Here is a 23,977-nt window from a genome sequence, read left to right as displayed (position 1 = left end):
TCTCAGAGTTGCACATGGGGCCTTGTATTGTAGTAGGAACCCTGGGACCCCACTGCCCCTATGCTGCCTGAGTCTTGTGTGCATCCCCTCGGCAAGGGCTCTTGTCCGTCTCTTTGCTTAAGGGCCCAAGCAGATGATGGGTGGGGAGAATCCGCACTGCCTGGTCTGATCCCCTGGAAAGAAGGTCCAGATGCCACATTGGCTGGGAGACTCCCAGCTACTCAGGCGGGGGCTACTTGGAGGGTCTGGGAGGCAGTGTGTCAGTGGAGTCAGGGAGTGGTTGTGTAACTGCAGGCAGCGGTGTGTGTGTGCCTGTGTGTATGTGTGGTGGGGCACATGTGCATGTCTGTTTTACTGTATGCATATGTGCTGTGAGGGTCTGTGCACATCCATCTGTGGTGCTGTATGTAGCAGTTGATGTGTGCTATGGAGCTGTCTTTGTCACCAGGATATGTGTGTGTGTGCTTGTGACCCAGCTGTCTTAGGTGTGTAGGGGTACACAAATAGCCACCAAGGCCTCTCCAGGGGCCAGGACTCCACCCCCTCCCTACCAAACAGCCAGAGGTGGCGCCTGGGTTTATCCCTGAAGCCCAAACATCTGTCCCACCGCACGGGGAAGGCAAAGTGTCCTGCCAACAGCTGCAGCCTATCATACAGCTCCCTGAGGCCCCTGGAGGAAGAACCCGGCTCCAGATGTGCAGAAACACCAGCCAAGAGCTTCAGCTTCGGAATCTGTCTCGGCCTGGGTCCCAGAAGACGGGGTTACTTCCTGCCTGGAAGTAGGGGAGAGGACCAGCTCTCCCACATAGAGCCACAGCAACTCTGCCTGTCCCGCAGATCCCTAGGCAACCTTCAGGTCTCCAGCCTAGGCCACAAGGACAGCCTTGATACAGTGATGAGGCCACTCTCGGGCCAGCAGAAAGCACACTAGCAAGATCTGTGAACCCAGACCCACCAGGCATCCTAAGCAGGACCTAGGCCTTGGGCGCCCTGAGGCGTGTCCTTCATAGACCCAGCAATAAAATGCTACACTTGGTTACAACCGCCCTCTGCTGGCAATCTATTTATAACCAGGGTCGACTGCACGGGAGCCCTGGGGAGTGCTGGGGACACACCTAGAGCCTTCCCAGGCCCTGCATATTACTATGAACCCTCTATTAAAAAATGTCGACTTCTGAGGAGTGACCCTAAGGCCCACCTGGTACCCAGGGACAGAAGTAGCTTGCAGGACACCAGGCATCTGTTGGATTGCAGCTAAGGTCTGTCTGGTCCTTGGTACCCATCTTCCTGTGGGCACAGGGAGGCAAAAGGATGGTCCTGTCCCACACAACCCTGAGTGGCCCAGAAGATATTGTGCCAATTGTGTCACCTAGATGGGGGTCAGGATGTCAGCTCTGCTCTGACCGGAGAGGTCTGAAGAGTTCCTGTGGAGAACAGGACACATCCCTCACATAGGAGCTGGGCAGTGTAGGGGTGACAAGCCTCACCAGAAGTGTTGACAGAAGGTGGGTTCCAGGAGGGGAGGAAGAGCCAGGAGTCAAGCTTCAGATCCTGGCTTCTGCTAATCAACTTGGTTGACCCAAGCGTCAGAGGGGACAAGGCTGAGTCCACCGGTGGGGGTCAGTCACTCTGCAGCCCCGAGGTTCCCGCACTGTTCCCAGCAGCGCCCAAGGCACAGGTATTAAGTTGGAACCTTTGGTTGGCCCAACCCTGCCTCCTGCTACTCTGATTCCTAGAAGCCACTAGTCCTCAGGCGCATGAATCCTGTCCCTCACTGTCAAGGATGCTAACATGACATGGCTTCCTCCCTGACTCCCCATATCCCCTGTCCAGTGTTCTCCACCTCCAAACTCCCCTTTCTCTGGCCTGCGAGGCCCGCCCTTCAACTCCAGGCGGTTTAGGGGCAGCCGCGGGAGTGACCCAGTCCCTAAAGGCCCCAACGTGGGCGGGTCCCGTCGTGCGCTCTAAGGGACTTCAGTGCGGCTGCTGGGGCTACGTGGCTGCCGGGAGTGGGGGGCCAGCGCGACGCGTCCAGGAAGGCGGGGCGCGGCCAGGGGGCGGCGCGGAGGCCCCGGCAGAGGCATGCGCCGTGGACCGCCCCCCGCCCCCGGCCGCTTGAGCTCAGCCAGCGGAGCGGCGGGAGCCGAGCGCGGTCGCGGCGGAGGCGGTGCCCAGGGAGGGAGGGCGGCGGGGCCGAGCACAGCGCAGCGCTCTGGTCATCGGCAGCCGCCGCCAGGATGCCCCGACCCGCGGGCTGCTCCTCCGCCAGCCACCCCCGCAGCCCCTGGCGGCGGGGTCTCAGTGCCAGGGCGCGGGAACCGCAGCCGGAGCCGGAGGCGGGAGCAGCGAGCTAGAGCCTCGGGCGCCCGAATGCTGGGTGAGCACCGCCGCCCCGGCCCATGGGCACCGAAGGGGAAATCCGGACGGGAGGACGGGACAAGAAGGCTCTGCGAGCACCTGGTGGGACGTGGGGTTCGTCCGAGTGGCCGTGGACAGCCTTTAGGGCCAGATCGCCCCACCACCACCAACTTGGGGACCTTCAGGGTAACTTCTCCGAGCCAGCCTCTCCCTCGGCTCCCCGCCTCCAGGGCTGGCAGCGCAGTCCTTGGCTGCTGGCAGCAGGCAGGCGTGGCTACTTTATAGGTCCCAGGCCCCTATGCCCAACGCAAACTGAGGGTGCGGGTTTGAGACACAGTCCCACCCCTAACCTGGCTCCCCAGGCCGTCGCTTGGACGCGCCCTCGGGGCTGGAAACTGGAAGATCTATAAGAGCCAGGCCGGCAGGGATGCGCCTTTTAGGGGCGGGTAAAAATACCAACCGAACCCCGGGAGACCGAAACCTATAAGTGGGGTGTCAAGAGGCGTGCACTGCGCTCTGTGCCCTGGGCCGCCGTCCATCTGGGCCTTTGGAGACCTTTAGGCAGACCAGAGGCCAGCTAGGAGGCGATATCACCAAGCGTAGGCTTTTGGGAGACCGGTGGGCGCAGCCCGAACCCGGGGAATCCTTTCAAGTTCTGGGTTCTCTTTGTTGCGCAATACAGCCCCGGGGCTGAGCGGCCTCATTGGCCCGGGGTCGTGACGTCACGGCCTGGCCCTGCCCGCCGACCCTGCGGAGGGAGGAGGCTTCAAGGCCTGTGAGGGTCTCTGGATGGTCTCACCTGCTTTGTGGCCTGCCTTGGGGGAGGGCGATTTGAGGGGGTTCCCGGTACGGAGGTGGGAAGCATCCTCCTGGAAATGTTGGAGACGCTTGGAATCCATTGCAGAAGGAGCTTTGCTGGCTAGAGTCGCCAAATCTCGGTGGGGCCCAGTGGGGTCTGGCCCCCAGTGACTGCTGCTGTGGGCGTCAACCGCGTGTCCCCACCGGCTCTTCACTTAAGAGGATCTAGTATCCCCCTCCCCAACTCTACAGAACATCCCTCTCCTGGGGTCAAATATGGCCTGTCCTGGCCCATTGCTCTCACCTGCCCTCAGCTTGGTTAGGATCTATCCTTCAGGGACGAGCAGCTCAGACAGCCCTTGCTTCTAGGAGCAGTGGTACCTTGTTGGGGACTTTTTAGAAGGACTTGGAGACCATGACGTTGGTGTCTGATACACGCAGTTTGAATCCTGGCTCGGGTTCATAAAGACGTTGGCAGGTGATCTATCACTCTGCCTCCATCGAAATGCCTTTCTGTCGTGAGGATGGCAGCAGTGCCACCCAGTAAAGACCGGAGAAATGTGCCTCCCTCACCACCGGTACCCGGGTCTCTGTCCTCTAGACCACTCAATTGAAGGCCGGGTGAGGACCTCGGTTTGGCTCTACTCCATGCTTCCCTTTGGCCGAGGGAAGTGTTTACTGACGGCTCACTGTGCCTCTGGCTCCGATCTAAGTACTTTGCCTGGCAGAGTGCACCAACTCTCTTCAAGAAAGGCACTGTCGGCTCATTTGTGGATTAGAGAACGGAGGTGCAGGGGTGGTATCAAGTAACAAGCAGGGAGCTGGGGCTGGACTCCAGCTTCCTGAGGCCAGTCCACGAAGCTCTTCCTCTCTCACCTTTGTGGGGTCTGGTCTGCAGCTGAGAAGGTTGGCTAGACCCAGATGCTGGTGGAGGTTTCAGTCGGATAGGGCCACCCTGCCGCCCACCCTCGTCTCTGCAAGCATCGACCTAATGTTTGGGCAGAAGTTGCCCTGCCTGCAACAGGCAGTAGTAGACCCTTCCTCCGGGTCAGAGTCTGGGCAGGCCTGGGGCAGACACACAAAAGCAAATGAAGAGTCCACAGCAGGCTTAAAGAACTGTGCAGACAAGGGCTGGGTGTGGCGCACGCCTTTAATCCCGCACTGGGGAGGCAGAGGCAGGAGGATCTCTGGACGTTTAAGGCCAGCCTGGTCTACAGAGCGAGCCCCAGTACAGCCAAGGCTACATTGAGTGATCTTGTCTCAAAATTATTTTTTTTAAAGAAAAGAAATTGTAGACAAGACCTGCAGAGAATGTCTGCTCTGTTGGCCAGGACAATTTGGTTTTCCCTGCCTGAGAGCTGGGAAGCGTGACTGCAATTGTCCCTCCATCCCCAGTGTGAGGCGGAGTGTGTGCTGGGTCCTGAGTAGTGCAGCTAATAGGGCTGCAGGGAGCCTTCACTTAGCATGGAGACCCTCTGCATGCTGCCTGCTCCAGAATGCAGTGCTCCACACGGGGAGCACAGGCTGGATGAGGGAGGGACAGGAGGACCTGCCAATCAGCCTTCTAGTAGTGTATGTTTACATGTTTACCTCCTGCCCGGGATCATATGTCCCTCAATCCTAGCTGAAGACTCCAGGACAGCACTAGTCCATAGCTCCCTCTGGGTGAGATCCAGGCCAAGAACGTGGTGCTGATACCTTACAGCCCCCTCTGGGAGTGGAACCCATCTTCCAGCACACTGCTGTCCGCTATAGCCCCCGCTGGGTGTGGGACCCGGCTCCCAGAACTCTGCTGTCTCCTATAGCCACCGCTGGGTGTGGGACCCGGCTCCCAAAGCTCTGCTGTCCCCTACATTATCCACCAGGAGTGGAACCTGGCTCCCAGCACACTGCTGTCCCCCTCACAGCACCCACTGGGTGGTACCTGGGCCCTAGGCTTTTGAGATATGCTGTCTGCTGTCTGTTCCCTTAGCTTCCCCACAGAACCAGCATAGTGCTCCTCAGGATGGGGCCCTGGTCCCCCTGGCCCCACAACCTGTGATGCAGATCTGGTCACAGTCTCTGGCTGTGCCAGGTCTGTGCAAAGGCCCACTATGAGAGATGGTCTACCCACTCTCAGGGTGGGTGTGAGAGTGGTGGCCAACTTCATGTCTACCTCTCAGGTTACCTGGGGGATCAGAGAAGGCAAAGGGAGGTATGGGGGGCTGGGTAAATCATCAAAGTGCCTGGGATGTCTGTGTAGGGATGGTGAGAGGGCTCGCTGTGAGACATTACCTGGTCTACACAGCAGTTCCAAGCTCTCCAGGGTTGTATAGTGAGACATTGCCCCTTAAAACCCCAGACTGAGGCTGGGCGATGGTGGCGCACGCCTTTAATCCCAGCACTCGGGAGGCAGAGGCAGGTGGATCTCTGTGAGTTCGAGACCAGCTCTGGTCTACAGAGCTAGTTCCAGGACAGGCTCCAAAGCCACAGAGAAACCCTGTCTCGAAAAAGAAAAAAAAAAACAAAAAAACCCAGACTGAGAATGGACCGATGGCTCAGCAATGAAGAACACTTGTGCTTCCAGAGGACCTGGGTTCAGTTCTCAGCACCCTCATCCAGTGGCTTACACCACCCGTAACTCCAGTTCCAGGGGTTCTGATGCCCTCTTCTGGACTCTGAAGGCACTGCATGCGTATAGTACAAACACTGAACATACATTACATAAATCTTATAAAGAAAACTCAGTGGCAGTGAGGGAATGTGTACTTACTCGGCATCCCTGTATACTGCCCCTTGGGCCTCCTGCCCAACAACTTATGAGTTTCTTCTGGGACAGCAGCCTGGTGTAAGCCAGGGCCGTACAGGACTCTTGGCCTCTCCTTTGGAGCTCTGTGCTGTTGTCTGATATCTCACTGAGTGTCCATTGCTCCCTCCCCAGCTGCTTGTGGCCCCTGGCATCACCAGGCCCCGACGTGTGAGGGCCGCTGCATCGTGAGGAGGAGAAGGATGCCTCAGCCACTCGCCAGCTCCCGTCTGCACCATGAGTGATGAGCGGCGGCTGCCTGGCAGTGCGGTAGGCTGGCTGGCGTGTGGAGGCCTGTCACTGCTAGCCAACGCCTGGGGCATCCTCAGTGTGGGTGCCAAGCAGAGGAAGTGGAAGCCTCTGGAGTTCCTGCTGTGCACACTGGCAGCCACCCACATGCTCAACGTGGCGGTGCCCATTGCCACCTACGCCGTGGTGCAGCTGCGGAGGCAGCGTCCCGACTATGAGTGGAACGAGGGCCTCTGTAAGGTGTTCGTGTCCGCCTTCTACACCCTCACCCTAGCCACCTGCTTCTCCGTCACCTCCATCGCCTACCACCGCATGTGGATGGTCCGCTGGCCAGTCAACTACCGGTGAGCACCGACGTCTGGGTGTGCTGTGCCAGGATGGGTGAGAAGGTCCAGGACTGCGGGGGGGACATGCAGGTAGGGGTACTCATGACTGAACAGGGGTGTCACGGCACACAAATGCCTGACGAGAGGGACAGGTGCACGAATGGCTGTCCAGTGAGGAACCAAGGTCCTGCAGTGCTGGCTGGGTAGAGACTGTACTGTCAGTGGGGAAGGTTTGTCAGGGCCCTCTGTGGTCCCTTGGTGAGTAACGCCAGGTTTCTCTGTCCTGCCCTGCCCCATGCCAGGCTGAGCAATGCCAAGAAGCAGGCGGTGCACACAGTCATGGGCATCTGGATGGTGTCTTTTATCCTTTCGGCCCTTCCTGCCGTTGGCTGGCACGACACCAGTGAGCGCTTCTACACCCACGGCTGCCGCTTCATCGTGGCTGAGATAGGCCTTGGCTTCGGCGTCTGCTTCTTGCTACTGGTGGGTGGCAGCGTGGCCATGGGCATGGTCTGCACAGCCATTGCCCTCTTCCAGACACTGACCACGCAGGTGGGGCACCGGGCAGACCGCCGTGCCTTCACTGTGCCCACCATCGTGGTGGAGGATACGCAGGGCAAGCGTCGCTCCTCCATTGACGGCTCGGAGCCTGCCAAGACCTCGCTGCAGATTACGGGCCTGGTGGTCACCATCGTGGTCATCTATGACTGCCTCATGGGCTTCCCTGTGCTGGTGGGTGAGGCTGTTGGGTAGGGAGCTTCTAGGACATCAGGTGGCTGAAACCTCAGGCTTGACTTCTGAGCTGTGAATTATCGCTCCCATTTTACAGATTTGGAAGGCAAAGTTCAGAGAGGTTGAGAACCTGCCTAAAGTCAGGGTAGATGTGATGAGACTTGAGCCCTTGTCAGCTGAATAGGTAGGGTCTTTTTGTCACACCACAGAGGTACTTTCTCCCCTCCCTCAAGGCCCTTTCCATGAGAAGCAATGCAACTGCCTTCCCCTGCCCAGGTCCCAGGATGTGGCCGGTAGGTAGAGTAGGTAGGGGACGTTGAATTGGTGTAGGGAAGGCCCCTAACACCTTCTCTGAAGTTGCACTTCCTTGTAAGCCTGGAGAAGGTAAATGAAAGGCTCCCTAGATGAAGGCCTTGCTAGCCACGGTGCGGCGGGACTGCCTGCATTCCGCGGAACAGCTTGGACTAGGCTGGCTCAAGATTGAAGTTTACACTCCGTAAACAGCTCCTGTCTTACTCCTGCCTCAAAAGGTCTGGGAGAGAAAGAGCCAGACCAGAGCCAGCCTGCCCACATAGCCTTGAGTTGCTGCTGGACACAGTCCCAGAGAAGACCCAGATCCAGGGCAGCTTCAGAATCAAGGGCCGCTCGGGCTGCATCCCAGGCTCTCTCTGACACTCTGCCCCCAGCAGGCCAATCCCCCTCCCCCTCTAGGGTCCTCACCTACAGTGGGGCCTTTATGTCAATAGTAAGAGCTAAGAAACTGCCCTGAGTAGCACAAAGCCCTGTAAAGACGGGAGGGGCCACCCCAGCATGTTCTCGGAGCTGGGAAGTGGGTGCCATCGATGGAGCCCCTCTGCTTGTCACAAGGCTTATCAACAGTTCTTACTCAGGGCTGGAGAGATGGTTCGGTAGTTAAGAACACGGCTGTTCCTGCAGAGGACCTGGGTTTTGTTCCCTCCCAGTATCCACATGGTGATTCACAGCTACCCATAGGCACACCTGTGGTATACATACATGCAGGCAAAACACACATAAATAAATGCTTTAAAGAGTGAAACTAGCCAAGCACTGGTGGTGCACGCCTTTAATCCCAGCACTAGGGAGGCAGAGGTAGGCGGATCTCTGTGAGTTCCAGGACAGACTCCAAGGCTACAGAGAAACCCTGTCTCAGAGAAAGGAAGAAAAAAAAAACACCCATTTCACAGATGATGAAATGGAGCCCCTGAGAAATCCAGCGGCTTTCCAAGGATTACACAGATCACAGAACAGACACGCTGTGCCCATTTTTGCTTTGTTGCAGCGTTGTTAAACACTTCCCAAACTGAGGAGGGGACCCTGGGAAGAGCCCTTTGGCTGCCGGGGCTCCTCTGGAGTTTGAGTTTGGAGGGCCAGAGCTAAGGAGGCCATTGGCCCAGGAAGATACGGCAGGGACAGAAACAGGCTTGAGGCCTGTTTTTCCTGGCCTGTTCCTTTGTAGGCAGGTGGCAGTAACTCACGTCACATCATCCCATTGGCACCCGTGAGGCTGCTGCCCAGCACACTGAGGGGTGACATGCACAACTGAGCTATACTCAGGGTGGGCACGGGACTCTGCCTGTTTCCTGCAGCCACCACCTAGTCCTCCTTTTCCTCTGGGCAGTGGGTTATGGGTTCTGCCATGCCGGTGGTGCAGCTGTGGCTAGGAGGGATGTTGTAGAGAGGGCCCTGTAGGTCAGGCTAGCCCTGTGCCCACAGGTGGTGAGCTTCAGTAGCCTGCGGGCTGACGCCTCGGCACCCTGGATGGTACTGTGTGTCCTGTGGTGCTCGGTGGCCCAGGCCTTGCTGCTCCCTGTCTTCCTTTGGACCTGTGACCGCTACCGGGCAGACCTCAAGGCAGTCTGGGAGAAGTGCATGGCCCTGATGTCCAATGATGAGGACTCTGACAATGGTAAGAACGGCCTCGGGATGGCCTCAGGGGAGGGCGGCGCTTGGGTGAGATCACTGGGTGTCAGATGAAATAGTCATGTGGTATATCCCCACCGCATGGCACTTAGGTGACCATGTTCACCACCACCAGATATTCCTGTAGTGATAGTCTGTGTGCCAGGAGCTGTCAGCCTGTGGGGATGTTTAGTCCCGTGGAGTTCCCACCCCAATCTCAGAGGAGCACCTTCCGCCTCACAGCTAAAGTGTTCTGTAGCTGGGATTTGAACTCTGAACCTTGCCTGCCCTTTCTGCAAACAAGTCCCTTCCTTATGGGGATCCCTAAAAACCTTCCTGTTGCTCCCACGTTGTCATGGTGCCATGCTTCCGTCCTGTCCTGCAGAGACCAGCTTAGATGGCAGCATCTCCCCTGACCTAGTATTGGAGCGCTCCCTTGACTACAGCTATGGAGGTGACTTCGTGGCTTTGGACAGGATGGCCAAGTATGAGCTCTCTGCCTTGGAGGGAGGCTTACCCCAGCTCTACCCTCTGCGGCCCCTGCAGGAGGATCGGATGCAGTATCTGCAGGTAAGGTTGAGGCAGAACAGAGGGGCCTCAAAAGTCTCTCTTTCTCTCCCTCTGTCTCACTTGCTCGTTCTTGCTCTCGTCCTCTCTCCCTCTATCGCTTGCATGCACGCACGCATGCACGCACGCATGCACGCAGAGATCAGTGGCAGTGGATGGCTGTCAGCCTTTGGTTATTACCTCGAGGTCACAGTCTGTGCGGGTGGGCCCATCCCCGTGCCCTGGAAGAGGGATCCATTGGTGTCTGTGAACCTTCCCATGAGACTTTCCAACTGACCCAAGCTCAGTCAACACCGAGTTTCAGAGAGGTTGTCACATGCCCCAAATCTCAAAGCACCTATCCAGGGGGTCCTAGTCCCTGACCCACACACTGCTCTGCAGGGCGCGGGGAGGCATCAGAGCGGGTTTCCAGGAGGGCAGCCCCGTTTCAGCCCGGCCGGGTGCTCGCAGGTCCCACCCACACGGCGGTTCTCCCACGATGACGCCGATGTATGGGCCGCCGTCCCGCTGCCCACTTTCCTGCCGCGCTGGAGCTCCGGCGAGGACCTGGCAGCCCTGGCACACCTAATGCTGCCCGCGGGGCCCGACCGGCGGCGCGGGAGCCTGCTGGCTTTCGCTGAGGACGCACCCCCATTCCGCCCGCGCCGTCGTTCGGCCGAGAGCCTGCTGTCCCTGCAGCCCTCGTCCGTGGATGGCGGCCTGCGTCGCACCCACGACTCGCCTCCAGGCAGCCCGCGTCGCCGCCCCGGGCCCGGCGCCCGCTCCGCCTCGGTCTCGCTGCTGCCCGATGCCTTAGCGCTGACCGCCTTCGAGCTCGAGCCCCAGGCCCTGCGTCGTCTACCCGCCCCAGCGCGGCCCTTCCCGGCCGCCTCCTACTGCACAGGGCCTTGTGAGGTGCCGACGCCTCCTGGCGGCCGTGCGCAACGCAGCCATGGACGCAGGGCCACGCGCGCGCATGCGGGGCCCCTGCAGACCTGCCTGAGCGCGTCGTGGGGCGAGCCCGGAGGCTTGCACGTGGTGGGCGGCGGCAGCACCAGCAGCTTTCTGAGCTCGCCTTCCGAGTCCTCGGGCTACGTCACGCTGCACTCGGACTCACTGGGCTCTGCGTCCTAGGGCCCTCACGGGCCTCTCCAGAGACACCATACAGATGGGAGAGGCGCTGCACCAAAGATGCCACCGCATGTGTTAGGAGCACGGACAAGTGCCACCCACCCTAGGGGTGATTGGATGGTTGTCTCTGCGCCCCTCGTGTGGTTCCTTCCTTCTGATATCGCCTGGAGGAATGATGGCCGCCCTTGATGGCTGCATAGGACATAGACCTGCTGCTGAGCACAGCACCTCCCAGGAATGGACAGACTGTGCCTTTGAAGTGAGTGGCATCTACACACTTGGTACACCTCCCCCAGCCCTCTGAGGCTAGACTGGGTATATAGGGGACTCTGAAACCCGTCCACCATGAGAAAGGACAAAGTCTGTTCTTGGAGAAGCTTAAGCCAGAAGCTACAGGACGACATTCATCTTTACTGGCCCTGTATCTGCCTCCCCTTAAGGGTATGGCCTGTAGAGCTTCTGTGAGCACAGGGGTCTTCAGAACCCAAACAAGTTCTACTGAGCAGGCTTCCCCGTGACCTGCCTCAGTTTCCCTTCTCTGATGAGTGGATGACCATGATACATCTCTCAGGGCTGTTTGAAGAATAATCCTGGTCTATGTGCCCTCCTACTTGAATGGACCAGATGCGAGAGGTAGTCTAGGGCCTTTTGTGAGGGTTAGCCTTCAGCACGTGAACCCCCGGATCTGAGGCCTCCCCGTCTCAATGACCCTTGCCCTCTTGGAAACTCACCTTAGCTAAAGCACAACACCATGGGTATAACAGCCACCTTGGCCCCCATTAGTGTCCCCGTGCTCAAGACTCCACCATATTGCCTGTCTCCCACTATGCCGGCCACTCCCACTATGCCGGCCACTCCCACTATGCCGGCCACTCCCACTATGCTGGCCACTCCCACTATGCCGGCCACTCCCACTATGCTGGCCACTCCCACTATGCCGGCCACTCCCACTATGCCGGCCACTCCCACTATGCCGGCCACTTCTGTATCCTGCTGCCAAGGCTGTGGGTACCCGGTGCAGAGAGCTGAAGCGATGGAAGTGGGCTTCCCTGTCTTGGTGCCCATCTCCAGCTTTGCCTCCCACCCACGCAGGCAAAGGCCCCACAATGGGTGGCCTCTACCCCTCCTCAGCCACAAAGAAGGGCTTTGCTCTTCTGGGTAGACCTCTCTCCGGGCTGTGCCAGGGACATAGGTCTTCCCAGGAAATACCCAGGCTGTGAGCTGGGAATGGGGTAGCACTGCCATGTCAGGTCTGGAGATGGTCTTAAGGCCAGCACAGAGCAGCCTGTGCCCCCCTTTTCACTGCCCAATGGCCAGGCCCATCTCCTCTCCCTCTCCAGGCGGAGTTCCAACTCCAGCTGGGGATGGGGGTGGGTGACTGCCCTATCCTAGGCCTCAGAGGTCCCTGTAGTCCCTGGGTATGGGGTCAGCGAAAGATAAGCCACCCCAAATGAGCAGAGCAGGGGACTGCAGTCTGTCCATCTCTGGACGTGGGAGAAAGCTTCCTCTGGCCCATTTGCTGCTGTGCCTTTAGGGACTTGATGTCGTGTGGGTAGGGGCAGAGGCCACCAGCTAGCCGCTGTCTGCCTCACCTGCCTCAAATCATCAATTTATCACCTTCAGTTTTCACTCTGTTTTGTATTCAATGGCAATACTTGTAACGGGGACGTGGTCCCCCCAAGTCTCTTCTACTTTTTACAAAACTTTAAGGGCAAACCCCAAGCAGAACACCCTAGGCTCTAGGGCTCTTTCCCAGTCCTTGTTCAGCCTCCCTGTTTGCTGACGCCTGTAAGGACCTTGGCCACGGGTTACCGTTAAGAACGCTAACTGTATACCACCGTCCAGCCCCGAGTCAGGGATTCGTTTGTAGATTTTTGAAAAATAGCTTTTCTCTTCTGTACAGGACCCAATTAAAAAAAAAGTCCTCATGGTTTGCACACAGCCTTCTGAGGCTGGTTCACGGAAACCTGTCTTTGCAGCCCAAACCAGCTACTCCCCTGACGTCTAGACCTGTGTACCATTCCCTTGGACTTGCCATTTCTCCAAGCAGGTGCTCCAGTCCTGGCCAGAGAGACAGACCTGGGCCCACAACCCTAGGAAGCAGCGGGTGGGCCCCAAAGCCCACCAGTCAGAGAAAGGTCCTCTGACACGGGTGGCAACCTGACCTGGCGTGGAGCCAGGGTTTGATCGCCCCTGTGAGGTTATCTCAGTACCTCTACGACTGGCTTGGACACCTCGCTCTCAGACTCTGGTGGATTCACCGACCACTCCTTCTGGTCCTCGCTGAGAGGCCGCCACCTAGCGGTAGAGGAGAGAAAAGTCTTGGCTTTTCTCCCACCAGCTTGGCTGACCAGAGGCCACCTTGAGATGGCCAGGGCTGGGCTCTGTACTGGTCCTTGCTCCAGAAAACCCGTGGTGTGGGGATGGGTTAGTGTGGGAGAGCCAAGTTGCGGAGAATCCTGAGTAGACCAGAGCGTGTTTATCGGCAGGGCAAGAGCCGCCCCAAACTTGATATTACGTGGTACACTCACGTCTCGGCCTCTGTACAAACGGCCAGTCTTTATTCAGAATTGCACGTTGGTACTAGGAGGTGCTGGACCCCAGGCTGGCCCACGACAGGAGCCTAGGAGAGAAAAGCTCTCCTCTGTAGTCTCAGCTCATGGTAACAGGTGCAAGAGCACTTCAAGAGCCTAGGGCTCAGAAGGCGCTATGTGGTCCCAGGCACCCATCTTTTCAGAACATAAAATGCGCAGCTCTCGGAAGTGTGGAGCTTTGCACGGGCGGTGCCACGCAGCGATGGGTGGGACCTGGGATTGTGGCGAAGCAGCGACATTGGCGCACTCAATGCACCTTAGGGGCGGAGCCCCTGCTCTGCACCAGCACCCTGCGAAGGGAGGATCTTGGAGAGAGCGCCCACAGGGTGGGCCCCGTGCGGAGGCGGAGAAGGTCTTGGGTGGGGATGGGATGGAATGGGAGCCCCTCGCTGGAGGGGCGGGGCTCTGCGCGCTTTGTGCCCGTGGGAACGGAGCGCTCGAGGCCGGTTGAATGGACCAGGGCGGGGCAGCGATTCTCCTCGCTGTGAGGGGTCCGCTCTGCGCTGCTGGCAATCGCGACCTTCCCACCGTGACGCAGTCGTGGAGAGGGGGGTCAGGGGCGGAATGCCAGCCCCGGGTCCCTGGGAAAGGGGCACATTCCACACGTCCTCTCCTAGCTCCACTGGAGGTGGGAGGAGGGAGCTGATCTGGCTGGTGGGTGGGACCGGTGTGGGTGAATTCACATTGACCACATCCGCAAGTGGCTGCGTGGATTTTTCTGCAGCCCCACCAGGCCACCGATTGAAAGAGTTCCTGCAGTCACCATAGGGGCGCCCCAAATAGTTTCTGTGTCCCCAGACTAGACAGCGGGTGATGGGGCAGGGGAAGGGTCTTGAGTCTGAATCCTTGCCAGGGACTCACCAAGGACGCCACACCCCAAGCCCGGGTCTCGGGTTCTCGGTTTGGCAATTTGACGCTGGTTGTGGTGCGGGAACGCCGGTAGAGGACTCGGGGAGACCTCTAGGGAGAGGGAACGGGGACAGCGGGGACTGGGAGTCACCTGCAGCGGAAGCAGGGGCCCAGATGGCCGGGAGGCAGGGCCTGAGAATAGAGACCGCCTGCGGGCTGGCGCTGTCCATGGTGCTGCCTGCCCTGCGCTCGAGCACCAGGGGGCAGCGCAGGCCGCTGCCATCCTCTTCGCGCCTAAGCCGCTGGCTCACACCGGGCAAGCAGCCTTGGAAGCCAGACGGGTGGTCGATCCCACTGGGTACTGGCCAGAGTCCTGAAGAAAGGAAGGAAGGAGAGGAGGGAACAGAAGAGGCGTGGAGGATAAAAGGAAGGGGAGATGCGTAAGGACATCAAGGGAGAAGATGGTCTCCTGGGTGGGGCAGACCTATGACCTATGCTCAAACTCAGGCTGCAAGGCTACAGACAGGCCAGACAGGCCTTAGCTGTCCTTCCCCACATCCACCTCAACTAGGAGGTGGACCCTCCTCACCTAGCTGTTCACCGGCTTTCTCCTTTGCCCTTCCCCCATCCTACCCTAGGCTATCACTTGTAGCTCAGAAGGCTCTCCAGCTCTCCATCCTCCTGCCTCAGCGTCCCAAGTGCTGGGTTTACTGGCAAACGATGCCACGCCTAGCCCCAAGACCCCATGGCTAGCTCTCACATGTCCCTCCCAGTGTCTCATTGTAGATCTTCGAGCCCTTACTTAACTACCTTGCAATGAATTCTGAAGGCTTTTCATGTATTTGACACTCAGCTCCAGGATGTCAGCCTTTTCCAACTTCCGTTTCCGTATCTGCCAAGTCACAAGATGCTCTCTTAACAGGCAGACTGGGGAGGGCTGGAGCAGTTGCTCCCATCCTCTCCTGCCTTACCTGATGTGAGTAGTGTCTCTCCAGAAGAGACTTGAGCTGCTCCAGTGACATATTGATGCGTGCACGGCGCTTCTTCTCCATCAGAGGCTTGGAGATCTGTGGGCCATCCGGTAGTCCTCAGAGGGAGAGCCCTAGCTTCCCAGGCCTCCATTTCCTCCACCCCAGGGGTTCCCACCCCGGGAGTCCTCATCCCAGACCCTTCAGGACCCCCCAGACCTTTCTGAAGCTGCTGGCTGAGCCACTGGGGTTGCCCCTTGACGTGGGCTCCGTGCCCATTTTGTGATGTCTGCACAGACAGTAGGCTGTAGTGCCTTTATAGGGGTACCTCGTTTGCATGTCAATGAGGCTCTAGGAACTGGAAAAGCCCAGAGGGGGAGGGGAGGGGGCAGAAAAGGGATGCAACACAGGAGAGCTGTCCCTGTGTCCCTCTATGGGGCCCCTTCCAATGGCCCAGGCTGCCTCTGGCTTTCAAGATGCTTCCTGTTTCCCTGAGGACTCTTTTTATTTATTTATTTATTTTAAATTTCTTCCTTGACTCACCACTACTCTTTCAGTATGAAGACTTTTCCCAAACCCATCCTCTCCAGGTGTTGTTGAGCCAGCTACTGTAGGTTCTGAACCACACCACAGTCTCTGCTTGCCAAGTCCTCGCTGCTTCTTATCTCCCAACATTCTTCTGGTGGTCCTCCAGTGTCACAGGGAGCTTTGTGGGCTGCATGCCACCCTAAATGATGACGACGGAGCCCTAGGTGTCCTGAGGCCGGATGAAGACAGCAAGGAGTGCTGGCCTTTCCTTTCACACTCTGGCCACGCTGAGATGCTAAATTAGTCGCTCTAATGTCGGGACAATGTAGCAATTTTCTGCCTGTGGCTGCTCAAAGCCAGGAGCAAGTGGGGCCTGTGGGGGCCATGCGGCAACATGTGTCCCATTAAAGCATGCAGCCCGCCTGCAGGGCCACAACAGCCTCCTCCATCCAAGGACCCAGTGCCTGGAGGATTGACTGATAGGACCCAATGTAAAGGGGAGGCAGACCACCCCAGCCCCAGCCCTAGGTTTCCAGGCTTGTGACCCTGGTGAAGGACCAGTCTTTAAGAGGAAAAGCAACTGAACTGTGTGTGATAGCTTGCACCTTTAATCCCAGCATTCAGGAGGCAGAGGCAGACAGTTCTCTGAGTTCGAGGCCAGCCTGGTCTATAGAGAGGATTTCAGGACGGACAGTGCTACACAGAGAAAACTTGTCTCAAAGGGGTGGGGGGCGGGATGGAGGAAGAGAACAACTGGGGTTCAGCTCTGCGTATGTTCTCTTAAGTTCAGTGGGTGGGGAGTCGGGGGTGGGGACCACTGATGCTCCGAGGACAGTCCAGACTGCATTGCGTGTCCCTGTCTGCCTGTCCATTGTCCATGTTGTGAGGACACAGGAGGCCCTGAGACCACCTACTATATAGGAAAGGGCAGCAATCCCTCACTCCACTCCCATTGCATCCGGGAAGTCGGAATCACAGCTGTGACTGACAAGGCTGACCTCCAGGGAAATTTTTGGGTTCAAACCTAGATAACGCCTTTTCTTGCACTCTCTGGGTCTTAGTTTGGGGGCCAGAAGACTGAAGTGGCATTCCTGACGATGCCTATGAGGCCAAAGAAGTCGCCCAAGTCCGACAGTTTTCTCTGTGGTCACGGAATGAAAACAATGACCTCTGTAGGGGCTCACGAGGATATTGCTGGGTGAAGACGCCCCCAAACCGGGCATCTTTCTGACCCCTTCACTCTCTCTCTCCCACCCCACTCTGGGCATTGACGGGCCTTGTCGGTGCTCTCCCAAGCGCCAAGCAGCGTGGAGAATCGAGACCCGCCCTCCCCCTTTCAGGCCTGGGCAAAGGCGACCAGAACTCTGGAACGTTCTCCTGCCCCCACCGCAGGGCGGGTGGACCAGGTCCGGCTAGGTTTGTACCCTGGGCTGGTGATGGGGCTGAAACCCAGTGGCGAGTGCTGCCACGCGCCGGGTAGCTTTAAAGCGCCAGGGCCAGCCAGGTCCGGACGGCCTCCGTGCGCCTAGCTGTGGCTTTGGGGAGGTGGCGGCGAGGTACAAAGGCGCCGCGGGGCAGGCAGGCGGGAGGCTCGGCACAAAGGGAGCAGCCAAGTGTTAAGGGCATTGTGCGGGTTGTACAAAGCGACGCCCGCGCCCGCGTCCGCCTTCTCGGGGCCAAACTCCTGGCTCCCCGCGGCGCTCAGGCTTCCAGCTGCCGCACATCTGTAGGGAGGCCGGGCGCGCGCCTCACCTCGACGGGTCCCCTCCACCCTCCTCGCTCTCAAGCCAAGCGAGAAGCAGAGCAATTTGTCTTGTAATTACAATACTTCCCCATAAACTGCAGCCTGCGCCTTTCAGTCCTGTGCATTAGCAAACCAATGGTTCTGCGTACAGCTTTCGCGGCGCGCTGCGGGGCGCGGGGTACTGGTCCCGCCACCTCTCCAGAATTAGGGTCACTATTAAATTTCCCTCTCTTGCTCCCGCTCGTACCCCACTACCCTCCACAGTCTGGGCCATCACCCCTCCCAAGCCTACGCCCAGGGATCCCGGCTGCACTATGTGGGGCCGTTCATGTGGGTGGCTAAGTGTTTCTTAGGTAGTGGAAAATTGACCACAAAATGTACTAATCTGCAGTGTTCTGCTTTGGCTGGGGGAAGGGAGGCCCGCCACGGGGCCAGGACCGGATTCTCAAGCGGTTGTACTCTGCTAGGATCTGTTTAACAGGCCTGCTGCTTGGCTGCATCTAACCTCCCACCGCCCCTTTCCTGTGGGGCTGGTCCTTGGGCGTGGATCTACCTGTGAGGACTTCCCGGCTTTTTCTTCCTCTAACGCTACAACCCTCCTCCCCGCCCCCGTGCCTGCTCCTATGGCTGAGAGTTGTGCAAGCTCATGACCAGGAGGGACCCCTCCATCTCGCCCTCCCCCGCCCCCAGCTCCTAAGCCATCTTCTTCCTTCCACTGCATAGTTTCCATTTCGGCTTCGTCCCCTAGGTAGCCTCCTCTCCCGCTAAGTTAGAGCCAGACTTTTGCATCCAGCAAGGTCACTGGAAAAGGTAAAGAGATGCAGGCTGAGGACGGCTGTTCCATCTGTCCACGAGGGACGTCTTACCTCCACCCGCAGGCAGACCCACCAGGGAGAGCGCAACGCTTTCCCAGAGGTGAGGAGAGACAGCTGCTCACCGTACTCTCTATGAGCAAGCTGGGCACAGTACACTGTCTTTTGGACTGCCGAGAAGGTCATGGACCAACTTAGAAACCCTGCTTATGCAAACCAGGATGTAGGCCACCAACTCCCTCTCTGTCTTTAGCACTCAGAGTCCCCAAGGTACCTGGAAAGGAGTACAGGCCCAGGAGGAGCAAGGGGGAAAACCCAGGCCCCTTTTGCTCATTCAAGGAAAAATGTTTGCTCTCAGCCCACCCTCGCTCCCACCCCTTTCTCACACTGAAGAATTTAAGGCTGAAAATGACCCAGTGTCTTTGTGCCTTTCCCATTTACTTTCTCGACTTTGGAAAATACGCACTCGCGCGCGCACACATACACACACACACACACACACACACACACACACACACACACAGGTCTGAAAAAGCGGGAAAGGGGTTTGGAGCCCCCAAACAAGACCCCTCCCAGATGTCCCACTTCCCATCTCAGACACCAGCCCTAGTGTCCTCCTGAGTGGTGAGAACGCTTCCTTCCTGAACTTTCTGCTTTAATCCGGTGCTAACGGAAGAGCCTGGCTTGCAGAGCACTGTGGGTGCTGTGGTAACCGGAGGAAGAAGCCTGTCCCCCTCGCAGATGTGGGACCAAGTGACGGCTGTGTGTAATTAACTATCAGGGACACAGCAAAGGCCCTGAGAGGACTCGGCCGATTGTCTCCAGATGAGGTTGGAGAGGCTGCGATTGTTTAACTCTGCTTAGCTGTGTGGAGACTTTGAACTGCACAGCAGCCAAGGGCCCTTCTGGGGACAAAGGTTGGGACTTCAGTGAGTGCATCAACACTGACCGGGCCAGCCCAGCTCAGGAAGAGTGAATTCAGAGAGAACCTCTTTGTCCTGGCCTTTTGTGTCTCTCTGGAGCTGGCTCTAATCTTTAAATATTTACCCGGCCCCTTTGTGCACATATGACTTATGCGCAGTGGGCTGATGTACTCATAAATCACGCGTCATTTACCAGACTGGAAAGAGCCGCTTTCATTCCTCCAGCCTGTGACTGCCGGAGAAGAGGAGAGAAAACTTTCTTTTGGAAGACTGGGCCATCTCTAGTGGAGACTCATAGCCACGCTGGCCAGACTCCTCCCCACTGCCCTAAATAGCCAGGAACTGCAGAGGGGGAAACAGCCCTCTGCAGATGACTGATCTGGCATCCATCACCGTGGAGGCTGCTGAGAGAGCCTCCTGGGCTTTTCTCCTGCTTGGCTTCAGGCTTGAATGAAATAACACGAGCCAGCTTCCACCCTGGGAATTTTCTGTGTAGGATGAGTGAAGAGCTTGTCAATGCTCCTCTTGTCCGTGCACCTGTACCTGCCTTGGGCTTGGTCTCTTCTTCATAATCTCTCTCACTCAATAAACTCATGCGGCTTCAGAAACTAAAGTCTGGCGGCTGGAGAGATGACTCAGTGGTTCAGAATGTATATTGTTCTTGCAGAAGACAGCTCACAGCCACCTGTAACCCCAGCTCTAGGGGGTTCAACTCGCCTTTGGCTTCCACAGCACCTACACTCGCAGGCAAGCACATGCGCCTGCGCGCACACACACACACATTTAAAATAATAAAAATGAACCTTTAAAAAGTCTGAAGATGATTTCATCTCAGCTAGTGGTTTTATTTGGAGATGTTAAGGTGGTTTCTTAGTGTTGGTAATCGCCTCAAGAAGAACTGAGTCAAGTTGTACCGGGCAACAGTCCGTAGCCATCAAGAATTGCTTGGCCCCCGCCTGACCACTCTGATCCATTTGTAGAAACAATATACCTGGATACAGAAACAACCCACCCTGCTTCCGGTCAAACGGAAAATATCTGCAACTTCCTGTAGCTACCTACATACGTGTGCATGTGTACAGACATGTTTCTAGCCTCTCTAAGTGCATGCAGCCTTCACCCAGAGGAAAGATTGGGGCTCCATGCTGTTGATAAAGCAGTGTCAGCCTGTCCAGACCAAGTTTGTCTGCTTCTCTGCTTCAGTTTCCTTAGTGTCTGAAACAAGACAGCTCTCCAGCCGGGCCCGGACAGGAAGGCTGCTTTAGCCTGTGATGGTGGCATCTAAGGATGGGGGAAGGCACAGGCTGCGGGCTGTGGAGGGACCCTGCTGCACGAGGAGCTCCTTTTGTGCTTGCCTGGAAGCTGCTGGGACAAAACACTCAAGCGCTTGCTTATTTTCAAGGAGAGAGGAGCAGTGCACCCCAGGACTTCCCCTTCCTTTTCACCACTCTGGAGATCTGTCACCTTCTGTGTTTGGAGGACAGCTGGGGACACAGCGAGACTGTTGTGTCAGACTCCTCTCCTCTCTGGTAGGAAAGCGAGCCCATGTTTCCCTGTGTGCACATCTGGATGGAGCGCTCTCAGTGTGTGGCTGTTTCCCTGGGTCTGCATGTGCTCTTTGATCACATCCCTGGATATACGCATGCTTTCCACATGACTGTTCCTCTGGTTATCTGTACTCCTGTGTATAACTGTTTCCTTGGGTGTAGATACTCTTTGTGTGTAGCTATATGTTTGGGTGTGCATGTGCTGTGCTGTGCTGTGCTGTGCTGTGTGGCTGTTCCCCTGGGTATAGACACTGTCTGGATGTGATTGCTTCTCTGGATATGGGTACTCTCTACAACTGTTTCCTGAGCATGCACATCCCCTGTGTGACTGTTTCTCCGGTTACACACATGCCCAGATGTGCATAAACTTGCCTGGTTGCCTCTCCATCACTGCACTATGAGTTTTAGGCCCCAACAGTTTCAGCCATCCCAGCGATCCCCTTAACACTTCACATTCCCTGAAGTGTAGTTCCACCCGGCAGAGAACATCTTTCCCTTTTTCCCACCTCCAGGATAAGACTGAAGAAGGACTGGGGCCTCGGGGGAGGTGACAGGTAGAGGACAGAGTTGCTCAAGCTCTCTGGTCAGTTACACTTTACTGCTTGCCTAAGAGTGGAGATCAAAAGCTCAAGGCCTGAGAAGGGGCTTCTGCCAGAGAGGGTTTTGTGCCTCCAGGTCAGGAGCCCTCCCTGGAGTGAGGGACAACAAGCACCCTCTAGTGGCTCTGATGTGTTCTGGCTCAAGGGGAAAGGTCCGAGTCTAGAGAAGCCATGAGGAACAGGCAATAGTCAGAACTCCGGCTTTAAGCCACTCAGTCACCTTTATGTCCTGCTTAGTCTTTAGTGTCAAATTGACACAGCCTAGTTATCAGAGAAGAAAGTCCGATTGAGGACTTGCCTAGATCGGACTGAGCACGTCTGGGGGGCGGGGCACACAACATTCCTCAGGCTGGTGGTGCTATGTAGCAAGCATTCTAATTGTTCTTAATAAAAAAACGTAGAGTCAGATATCATGGGGTGAAAGCTGAAGGGTCGGAGAAGCAGAGTGGCCAGCCACTAGAGTTCTTACCTCTACCAACGCTCAGACCAAAGGGTGATCCTGTCTCTACAAATCCTCAGACTGTAAGACTCTCCTCAAACTGATTGCTTCAGATCACTGCCTCAGACTGTAGTGAGCTCTTGTCTCCTCCCACCTTATATTCCTCTCTGCCCAGCCATATCACTCCTGTCTCCATCTCCCTAGTGCTGGGATTAAAGGCCTGTGACCTCAAGTGCTTGGATCACCTTTGTATGAGCTCTGTTTCTCTTTTACACTGGATCCATTTCAGGTAGCCCAGGATGGCCTTGAACTAACAGATGTCCGTCTGTCTCTATCTCCCGAGTCCTGACATTAAAGGTGTGTACTACCACCGCCTGGCCTCCAGTGACTTAGCTCTGCACTCTGATCTTCAGGCAAGCTTTATTTATTAAAACACAAACAAAATACCACCACAGTACTGGGCAGTCTGAGAAGGTTTGCTAAGGACGAGCAGGTGGACCAGCCTGAAAGCAGCGTTTCTCCGTGGTTCCTGCCCTCACTTCCATCAGCGAAGGCCTGTGACCTGGAATTAACTGTTAAGCCAAATGACCCTCTCCTCTTCAAGTTCCTCTGGCCAATGTTTCATCACAGCGGTGGAAAGGAGACTAGAAAGCCGTATTTGGTGTGGGTCTGGGTGCGCAAGTTGCTGGGGTTTCACCATAACCGAACCATTAAATCTTTCTCCTTCCTGTCACCTCACTTTAACAAATGTCTCCCAAGCATGATTGAGACACAGTGCTGGGCTTTGTAGAGTATCCTGGCTCTGGTCACTCTGATCCAACCAGGTCACTGTCACCCAGCGAGGAAAGTCAGGGTAAGACCTCAAGCAGGAGCTCAGCAGAAGTAGTGGAGGATGCTGTTCTATAGCAGCCGGCTCTCACCTATGCTTAACTTCCTTATACAGCTCAGGAACACCTGTCAAGGGATGGGAGCACCCACAGTGGACTGGGCCTTCCTATATCAATTAATAATCAAGATACCTCATTGGCCTGCCCACAGACAGCCTGATGTATGCCGTTCCTCAATCAAGGCTTTTCTTTTCAGATGACTCTAGGTGGCAACAAGGTGACATTAAGGTTATGCAGGACAAAGGATGATTGTCCAAGACAGTGAAATAAGGATTCCGTTTCACAGGAAGATGAGGGTCACAGAAGTTACCTGCCTGTGGTCACCAAGACAGGATATCAAGCACTGGAGCCTGGGATACCAGGTTCCCCACTCCCATGCCCACACATCACAGTTCCTGCCAGGCAGTGTGTTCACATGCAGGGTTCACCACAGCAGCCTGGCCCCAGCTTCTCCTGGAGCCTGTCTCCCATCCTGCGTAAGTTTGCTGCTTCCTGCCTCTGCCTTTCAAATCCAACATCAGCTCTTGGTTCCTCGATGATGCTCTCATTTCCAGGAGCTGGTAAGTTCTGCCAGCTCCTAAAGTCTTCCACGCACCCTTCCTATCCTGCAGGTCTCGTACCCTAGGGACTCTCTCCTGGACTCAAACCAACCAAACAAACCCCACACTCCATGGACTGCGGATATAACTCAGTAGACTGCTTGCCTATCATACAAGAAGCCTTCAGTTCAGTCCCCAACCCGACAATGATGGCTTACACCTGTTAATTGCAGCCTTCCGGAGGGGAGAGGCCGGAGGAGCAGATCCAGGGCATCTTCCAGATACCAAGTGAGTTCAAGGTTGTCCTGGGCTGCAGAGGATACACTGTCTCAAAAGCAAAACAAGGCCGGGTGGTGGGGCCTGTGCCTTTCATCCCAGTACTAGGGAGGCAGAGGCAGGTGGATCTCTGCGTGGTAGTAGATTCCAGACTGGTTGAACCCACCTCATGTTGTGCCACATAAATACGTGCAAGTACTGTATACATTTAAAATGGCAAAAACTGAAGGAGAACTTCTGATTTTATCAGTAACATCTTCATTATAGGCAGTATGGAAAACACACACATACAAAATCTACAGGTCAATAAAAGTCGTCCAGGATGTAGCCACCTAAAGGAATTCGCCTTTAGATCACAACCGTTCTTCCAGGCTCACTCGCGTTACGCTTCTTCCCCAAAGCAAGCACCGCAAAGTTTGGCACGCTG

General features: G+C 56.6%; 2 protein-coding genes across 3 annotated transcripts; one reads left to right on the top strand and one right to left on the bottom strand.

Annotated features, from left to right (window-relative positions):
• Window positions 1-2,128: 2,128 nt before the first annotated feature.
• On the top strand, window positions 2,129-13,637 carry Gpr153 (G protein-coupled receptor 153). Of its 2 annotated transcripts, none has more exons than XM_005353649.3 (6): window positions 2,129-2,377; window positions 6,077-6,534; window positions 6,819-7,248; window positions 8,983-9,175; window positions 9,554-9,738; window positions 10,186-13,637. In XM_005353649.3, the coding sequence occupies exons 2-6, from the start codon at window positions 6,179-6,181 to the stop codon at window positions 10,846-10,848; spliced, it is 1,827 nt and encodes a 608-aa protein (XP_005353706.1). In that variant the 5' UTR covers window positions 2,129-2,377; window positions 6,077-6,178; the 3' UTR covers window positions 10,849-13,637. The 2 variants fall into 2 exon arrangements, with proteins under 2 accessions (XP_005353706.1, XP_005353705.1); XM_005353648.3 differs by having other exon boundaries at window positions 10,117-13,637.
• Window positions 13,638-14,288: 651 nt separating this feature from the next.
• On the bottom strand, window positions 14,289-15,373 carry Hes3 (hes family bHLH transcription factor 3). The gene is made up of 3 exons (XM_026782379.1): window positions 15,260-15,373; window positions 15,099-15,180; window positions 14,289-14,661 (listed from the first exon to the last, which is right to left on the bottom strand). Exons 1-3 carry the CDS (start codon window positions 15,338-15,340, stop codon window positions 14,297-14,299), a joined length of 528 nt encoding a protein of 175 aa, XP_026638180.1. The 5' UTR covers window positions 15,341-15,373; the 3' UTR covers window positions 14,289-14,296.
• Between the last annotated feature and the right edge of the window lie 8,604 nt (window positions 15,374-23,977).

Source organism: Microtus ochrogaster, chromosome 10 (assembly GCF_000317375.1).
Source record: "Microtus ochrogaster isolate Prairie Vole_2 chromosome 10, MicOch1.0, whole genome shotgun sequence".
In the NCBI taxonomy this organism is placed as follows: domain Eukaryota; kingdom Metazoa; phylum Chordata; class Mammalia; order Rodentia; family Cricetidae; genus Microtus; species Microtus ochrogaster.
The sequence above is the reverse complement of the archived record's forward strand: the minus strand, read 5'-3'. Positions and strand labels throughout refer to the sequence as shown.

Coding starts and splice junctions, on each gene's coding strand:
- Hes3 (XM_026782379.1), bottom strand. CDS start 15,340: ATGGAGAAGAAGCGCCGTGCACGCATCAATATGTCACTGGAGCAGCTC. Junction 15,181..15,259: donor AGAGACACTACTCACATCAG/GTAAGGCAGGAG, acceptor GTGACTTGGCAG/ATACGGAAACGGAAGTTGGA. Junction 14,662..15,098: donor CCTTCAGAATTCATTGCAAG/GTAGTTAAGTAA, acceptor TCCTTTCTTCAG/GACTCTGGCCAGTACCCAGT.
- Gpr153 (XM_005353648.3), top strand. CDS start 6,179: ATGAGTGATGAGCGGCGGCTGCCTGGCAGTGCGGTAGGCTGGCTGGCG. Junction 7,249..8,982: donor TCATGGGCTTCCCTGTGCTG/GTGGGTGAGGCT, acceptor CTGTGCCCACAG/GTGGTGAGCTTCAGTAGCCT. Junction 9,176..9,553: donor TGATGAGGACTCTGACAATG/GTAAGAACGGCC, acceptor CCTGTCCTGCAG/AGACCAGCTTAGATGGCAGC.